The 8,415-nt window shown below is 38.5% G+C and overlaps 1 protein-coding gene across 1 annotated transcript; it reads left to right on the top strand.

The window, feature by feature from the left end:
- The first annotated feature begins 1,511 nt into the window (after positions 1-1,511).
- Positions 1,512-6,596, top strand: LOC137181789 (forkhead box protein B1-like). The gene has a single exon (XM_067587824.1). It carries the CDS (start codon positions 1,967-1,969, stop codon positions 2,912-2,914), a length of 948 nt encoding a protein of 315 aa, XP_067443925.1. The 5' UTR covers positions 1,512-1,966; the 3' UTR covers positions 2,915-6,596.
- The last annotated feature ends 1,819 nt before the right edge of the window (positions 6,597-8,415 follow it).

The following is an 8,415-nucleotide window of genomic DNA, read 5'->3' as shown; positions in this document are numbered from 1 at the left end:
AAAACTTGTTTATTGATTATTGTTTTTTAAATCTATAAAAAAAATCAATTAGTCAAACAATTAACTGGCTCACACATCATTCAATGACTTATTATGATATAATTATAATAAATTAATTCTGAATTATAAATACGGACATAAATACAATATTGTTATTATTAGTGTAGTTATTATTATTATTATGTTGATATTACTGTGATCAGCAGCCAAATAAATATAATAGTCAATATTCATTGTAATTGTAATTGTTGACAACAATATTAATAATGATAATCAAATAAATGATGATAATAATAATATTAATGTGACAATAATAATAATACAAATAATAGTAATTATGACAAAAAATGAATTGAAATGACGTCACATATTTAACAATTACCCGAGGATCTGCGTCCATATTTACATTTTAATTTTAACATTTAATTTCTCCACAATAGACACTAATAAACATGAAACTCATCTTCACCTTCCTCTTCAAATATAAAGACTTTAAATTAAGATTTGTAGAAATTTAAACTAAAATGTTTCTGATTTAATAAAATCACTTCATTTAAAACCATCAAACCCTGAAAAAAAACACAGTGAAAAATTAGAATAAGTGTCTGAAATTGAATCTTCAGTTTTCTCTTTCTTATGAATGATGAACATCTTTAAACCTGCTTCTCTGTCTGATGATTAAAAGGTGAATTTAATGTGTAATTAAGGAAACATTTTCTAAAAACTCACAAAAAACTGAAAAGGACGATGAGTGTGTTTCCAAAAGTAGGAGATAATTATGACAATTTAAAGTTTTCTTGTTCGTTATATACGGTGTCATTAAGTCTGTAATGACGTAATATAATAAGTTTAATTTAGGATCAATTTAAAGTTCCGTCAAAACGTACAATTCACTTCAGGCCCGTAAATGTTTGCGTTAATTCAGAGATAACAAAAGTGTTTTTAAGATTGTTTAAGGTATTGTTTTCCAAAACAATGTTCCTCATCTTCATCAGTTCTATCTCATCCTAATGATCATGTCATTTGTTTGGAGGCAGCTTCAGGCTCGCGCTGTAAAAGAAAACATGAAAGACATAAAGCAGAAACAGAACAAATTGCCATTAAAGCCGCTCAAACAGCAGCTCTCAGCGGCTCTATTTGTCAATGCAAATTGGAGAGAGGCACCCAGTCCCCCCCCCATCCCCACCCCACCCCCCCTACACACACACACAAACACACACACACACACACACTGTGCGTAAAATGTTGCCAAACATACCTCCACAGAGCGCAGCGCAGCCCCGACAATCAGGCTTCTCTCCGCGGCTTTTCTCGCCTCTTTTTGCCGCCGCGGCTTCAAATGGAAATGACTTGTGTTGGCTCAGTGCGTCCGTGTAAATACGTGTAAATGAAACCACATCGTGCCCCCGTTTCCCCCCATGAGCCCCCCTCCCTCCCTCCCTCCTCCTCCTCCTCCTCCTCCTCCCTGGCTGTGATCATGTGATGGTGAAGAAGTGGCCCATTAATGAAGCTCCTCTCCGGGGGTCTTTTCTGCTGCTGTCACCGCCGTCCAGCTCGCAGACGGGACAGACCGATAGAGGGACATGGAGGAGGCAGCAGCCGCTTAGCGCAGCTCAGCAGCGGAGCAGGAGGAGGACGGGACACCGCGCTGCACCTGCCGGGGGACTGAGAGCCGCAGACCCGCAGCAGACAGACAGACAGCAGGGAGGAGAGGAGAGGAAAAGAGGAACCAGCTGCTGCTTCGAAAACTTTTCCTCAACTTGCTGACGGAATTTCGGCTCCAACGTTGTGCGTAAAAGAACCATGCGTGCCAAACACCAGGCAAGTTTCTTTACGTGCGTAAAGGTGTTTTGAAGAGTTGGAACTGCTTGGACAAAGTTTGTAAAGAGTGAGGCGAGTCTTTTCTGCTCCCCGCAGACTGAGACTGAACTGATCCCGGTCCGGTCCGGTCCGGTTCAGCAGAATAATGCCTCGCCCGGGGAGGAACACTTACAGCGACCAGAAGCCTCCGTACTCTTACATCTCCCTCACGGCCATGGCCATCCAGAGCTGCCCGGAGAAGATGCTCCCGCTCAGTGAGATTTACAAGTTCATCATGGACCGGTTCCCGTATTACCGGGAGAACACGCAGCGGTGGCAGAACTCCCTGCGCCACAACCTCTCCTTCAATGACTGCTTCATCAAGATCCCCCGCAGACCGGACCAGCCCGGGAAAGGCAGTTTCTGGGCCCTGCACCCGAGTTGCGGCGATATGTTCGAGAACGGGAGTTTTCTGCGGCGCAGGAAGCGCTTCAAAGTGGGCAGCATGCAGGCCACGGACCCGCTGGCGCCCAGCAAGCCTCAGGACGCCGCGCACTACCTGCAGCAGCAGGCCAAGCTGCGGCTCAGCGCGCTGCACGCCGCCGCGCACCTCCCGCAGATGCCGGGCGGATACAACCTGAGCTCCGTGTCCCAGCCGTCCAGCTTCAAACACCCGTTCGCCATCGAGAACATCATCGCCAGAGAGTACAAGATGCCGGGCGGGCTGGCGGCCTTCTCCACCACCGGGTACCCGCTGCACAACCAGCTGACCCCGGCCTGGCCGCACATGTACGGCTCCGGGATGATGGACACCGCGGCTCCCATATCCATGGCCACCAGCGACTACTCGCCCTACGGCATGCCGCTCAAGTCCATCTGCCACGGCGGACAGACTCTACCCGCCATCCCGGTGCCCATCAAACCCACCCCCGCCTCGCTGCCGGGCCTGCCGGGGCTGCACACACACATCCCGGCTTTCCTCGCGAACTCGCCCCAGTCTCTGAGCCCCACCTCCCCGCAGACGGCCACCGGCCAAACCAGCCCGGCCGCGCCCGGAGAGGCGCTGCCCTCCTCGGCCTCCTCCACGCTGCAGTCCGCGGTGGCCGTGCACTAACCGGAATCTGACTTTGTGCTTTTTTTTTTTTTTTTTATAAAAACTCAATTTAAAAAAGGGGGGAAATGACTTCTCAACTCCAAAGCTGTGTTTTATCTTCTGGACGCAAATGTGAGGATGTGCTCATATTTTTTTATTTTTGTCGTTTTTTTTTATTTCTCCAGCCTGAACATGTTTTTCCCATCATGTTAAGAAACAGCAGGTTGACCTCTGACCTTCAGTCACACAACAAAAGTAATTTTATCTTCAGGAAATTATTAATTTGTTTTTCCTGTAAAATAATTTAATTCACAAATTTATGTCAGAAAGTAAAATAATTTTGTTCTTTTATATTTTTTTTCTTCACATTCCTTCAGACTGTTGAACAGCTCAGATCATGTGGTGATAAATTATCCGGATCTTTTGTGTTTGCAGCCTTTTCTTCTCAAACTGAAAGAAAACTCTGCAGATTAATGACTTTTTAAGATTTGTTTCTTTGCCTTGTTCGGCCTCTCTGTTGTTTCTTTTCTGCTCCTGAAAACAAAAGTTAAACCCAAAAGGAAGTTTCATTTTCTCACATTTTTCTTCCAAAAAAAAAAAAAAAAAAAAAAAAAATTTAAAAAACACAACAAAAGTCAAAAGGAAAAATGCAAACTCGCATTTGGTAAACCAAATAATTACACAGTCTTTTGTCCTTTTTTAAAAATTTTTTTTTTTGTTTTTGTCGATATGAACAATCGCAGAGAAGATGAAATAAGACTTGAAATCATATATTTATGTCAGAGGTTCTGCACAGTTCAAAAAGAAAACTACTGGAGATATTTGACCATGAATGCAAGGATCTACTGTCTCTGATGCACTTTTTAAAAAAAACTGAAATCTAGATGTTTTTTATTCTGTAGCTGACAGCCTGTTGGTTTAATTTAAAGGTTGTTTTTTTTTTTGTTGTTTTTTTTTTTTAAAGCTGTGGTGTTAAAATGACCCACTGTCTGTGTATTTGTACTGCTGCATGCTCCTCCTGTCTGAAAACAGAAGAAATATTCAGTGTTTGTAAGTTTATTATTTTGGGCTGAAAGCATAAAGCATGAACATGAACACAGGCTTTTTATTCCCTGCGCTCTGTCTGCTCATCCATTAAAAAAAAAAAAAAACCTTTCTGGGAAAAAAATACTTTTAAAAAAAAGCAGTGAAGAGGCCTTTTATTCACCTGCACACACACACACACACCTGCAACATGTCACTATTCTTCATTACCCCCATTTTTGGAGACTTTCTTGATTTATTTTACATTTCACAGAGAAATATTATAATTTTTACTGTATTTATCTGATGGCTGCAGTTTCTGGATAATTTACAGATTCACATTTTAAATCTGGTTGTCGGAGAAAAACCTTTAATCTCTATAATGTCAGCATGAAATGAATTTTTTTTTTAAATGCCTTTTATCAGCTTGTGGACAAGATGACTCTCAGATATCATCAGAATAGTTTTTAAAGGAGAAACTGTGCAGCAAAGTGAGAATTTAATATTCTACATCTGATCATATGTTTAAATACAGAGATACTGGTTTACAGTGATCATGTCTAAATGTACAAGAACAAGTGAAATTTGACTTAAATCATCATCTTAATACAGTTTTTAAACAAAAATATATTTTGTCTTCTTAAAAGCGGAGCTGAAACTGTATGATTATTTTATCATCAATTAAATCTGTCAATTATTTTTTCTATTAGTCTAACAAAAAAATGTCAGAAAATTGTGAAAAATGTCCGTCACAGTTTCCCAATGAGACATCAAACCAAAAGCAAAGAGATAAAAAAAAATTCAAGTAATTTACAAAAATATAAAAGAAAATCAGCAACTGAGAAACTGGAAACAACAAATATATTTCTATTATCAAAACAGTTATAATAGTGATTAATTTTCTGTCAATTAACATGAGTTGATATTTTTACATTAACTTTTGTCACATACTGACATTAATATAATCCTTCAGTTATTACATTTATATATATGTTGTTCATATCTCACAACTTGTAAATCATCCAACTGAGCTGAAAACTGAAAAAAAAAAAAAAACAAACTGAAATATGTGAGAAGCAACAACATCTTTAATTTTCTGTAAAATATTTGACTGAATATTTACAGTAAATTATTTGCTACAAGCTGCGTCACAGAAAGCAAATATTTATTTATGCAGCAGGAATATTAAAACTTCTTCACAATAACAACATGTACAAAGCAGATAAAAACACAGAAAAAGTGACGGTCAACATGCTGGTTATGTTATCTGTATGTCATTTTTATTTATTTATTTATTTATTTACGTATCGATTTATTTAACACTCACATTTTTTTAACTTATTTTAAAGAAAATGATTTTTTCACTAGAAAGCAGTCGATCTTTACTTCATGTTGCGTTCACAGGAGAAGAAAACAGAGAAATAAAAATAACAATTGTGAGACTCAGCTAACAATAAAAAAAATAATTTACAAAGATTTAAAATTATTCTGTAATCATAATCTCCATAACTGAAAGTGCAGAATTTAATGAGCTAATCTGTGTTATGACATAAATCACACTGTAAATTATATGATGACAAACATGTTAAACATGTAAATGTGACTCTTTGTTCCTGTATGTGCTGAAAATTTGAATATAAAAACAATGAAAAGATGCATTTTACATATTTATTGAGCAGTTTTAAAATGAACAGACTTGCTTTACATTTATTTAACTTTGATTCTTGAAGAGTCGTGCAGCGATGGTGTTTTCTTTCCCCACATAATGAAACTAAAAGTCATTATTAAAGCTCCAGCAGGACTCAAACAGAGACTTCGGTAACTTTTCTATCTGTTGTCTGCAGGTTGTTCTCACACATCAGAGGACATTTGCATAAAGCTGAACCATCCTCGACTTCCACACAAGACATTTGAGTCTTGTTGGAGTAGAACCAGGTCAGTTTTAGACGTTTAATTCACCTCCAGTGTTAATCTGAACCAAACCAGTTCATTTCGTCTTTATGTCAACAATCTTTCTTTGACCTTAAACGTGCATTGATTGATTTTTTGGGGCCACTTGAGGGCAGCAAAATAAACTGCAAACACAACATCTGACATATTATAACTTTTTAAAGTAGCTGAGGCTAACATGCTAGCCACGGCCTGGTTAACCTCTTATGGGGCCCTGTTGACCCCCGACTATACCACTGTAATATCCAGCAAAAACATTTGGTGTGTGAATTCTAACATTGTTTTAATTCCACAACTTTAGCCTATTTGTTCACAACAGATTTATTCTTCACAAACACAAATAGGTGGTAGTTGAACAGAAATGTTGATGCAACAGCAGTAGGCTATTCTACTTTCAGTCCACTATAACTGAAGAAGACCACTGTTTCATCGTTTGTGGATCCAGTCTCCAAGTGCAACACAGTGGTCTACATATATTCACATATGAGTCACTTTTAGCTAAATTAGTGTTAAAGTAAGTGTAACTCTATCAGCCTTCACTTACTGATGGGAAAAATAAAAAACAAAACATAAGCTTGTGTTTACACTGTGCTGGTTAAGGCCCCCATGAATCCTAAAAAAATGGCCCATGGTTGAACCTAATTGCTGACCCCTAATCATCTGAATATAATATATATAATTATCTCTGTTTTATACACTGAACAATCAATGGATTATTAAAGATGATAATGACAGCTAAATATATTAAAATCTTCAGAGTTCGTCTTCAAGACCAGGACCACAGAATGGACGATGGAGGACTTTATTGGAAGTCATTGCTGCTAATTTGTAACTAATTTGAGATCAATCACATTATGTAGACCTAAATAAATCTGGTCAGCTGCCCGGTTGGTGATCCAGCATTAATGTTAGCAATCAGCCGCCTACTTCCACATCCAGCAGACACGGAGCAACATGATCGTCCCATTAACACTATTAATAATAACTTCTGGGGTTCCTCAGGGTTCTATTCTTGGTCCTTTATATTTTCAATTCACCTGCAAACCTGTAACACACAGCTCCTCTGATCAAAACAACATCAGAGGTTGATGATAGCTTCAAAAACGTCACAAATGACAGTAATGAAAAACAAATCATATCTCATATCAGCATTTCCTGATCTAACACCTTGAAGCTAAAGGTTTGCTTGAGTTTAGGCGACTAAAACTACTTAATTAAAGCTTTATTGATGATTTTTAGCCACTTTTGGGGCAACACAATACCTGAAAACATATCATCTGACTTATGACCAGCTTATAAAGTAACTGTTCCTCAGGTTTCTATTCTTGGTCCTTTATATTTTTGGTTAAAGCTACATGAATTATTTCTTACTTTTGTCCGTTTAGCAGCAGCATAACAGACTTAAAACACAACATCTGACATACGATGAGTTTATAAAGTAGTTGTGGCTAACAGGTTAGCAAACAGCTACCTACTTCCACATCCAGCAGACTCAGAGCAACATGTTTGTGTCCACCTGATGAACGTACATCAAGTCCAATATTCTCTCTCCTTTTAGCTCCGGTTTGTTCTCCACCAACTCCTGAGAAAAACATCTGGCTTCAGCCACTTCAGCCTGGTCTCACCGAACTCCGTATGAATATTTCATGTGTTCTCACTAAGATGTTTTTACTTTTCACGTGTCATTTCACACCATTTAGGTTGTAAATTCAGTCACCAAAAACAACCTGTAGTTACATTTGAGTGACAAGGGAAGTGACGCATTTCAGATGACGCCAATATAGTTTGACTTTACTTTCTTTTATGAGGTGATTTTGGCCTATTAGGACATTTTAGAATTAGGACATTTTACTGCCATTAAACTGGCCATTTTTACTGCCATGTTGGGGCATTTTTACTGTATTTTAACCCAAACAATGATCTTTCGCTAACCCTAACCAAGTGGTTTTTGTGCTGAAACCTAACCAAAAAAAGTTAGCAAAATGCTTAAAATGTGGCATGAAATGAGGCACAGAAAGCTTAAAATGACACACAAAATGTCCTTAAAAGTGGCGTGCTATATGCCATCCCATGAGATCACATCGCTAACTTTGTGTGTCTGCTCTTTGCTGCTGGGCAGGTAGTGAACAGTGGATTTATCAGAAAACTGCTGAGACTGAACCAGACTGGAAACGTGCCAAAAAAAACAAAACTAGGACCTAAAAAAGACAACCGACACCTTTTACAACACACATAGTGATTTGATCCGTTGTCAAATAAAGCTAATGAGTAGAGCAGCTTTAACTAAATGCTATAAATTGCCGAAACAGAACCATAAAAATCAGAATCAACAAATCTGAAACAAGTATCTGACCCTGCTGTGGATTTCTTAACTTAACCTTAAAATAAAAACATTTTTTTACTTTCACCTTCACAGTGAATGCTGAATTTAATGTGAAACTCTGGAGCTTCAGAGGTTAATGTGTGTGTGTGTGTGTGTGTGTGTGTGTGTGTGTGTGTGCGATGGCAGTTTGTCTGTTCAGTTTAATCGACTCTCCGCTGCAGTTTCT

This window comes from Thunnus thynnus, chromosome 1 (genome assembly GCF_963924715.1).
Source record: "Thunnus thynnus chromosome 1, fThuThy2.1, whole genome shotgun sequence".
Lineage (NCBI taxonomy): Eukaryota > Metazoa > Chordata > Actinopteri > Scombriformes > Scombridae > Thunnus > Thunnus thynnus.
The sequence above is the reverse complement of the archived record's forward strand: the minus strand, read 5'-3'. Positions and strand labels throughout refer to the sequence as shown.

What these genes read in the sequence shown, in the direction of transcription:
- LOC137181789 (XM_067587824.1), top strand. Translation starts at nt 1,967, where the DNA reads ATGCCTCGCCCGGGGAGGAACACTTACAGCGACCAGAAGCCTCCGTAC.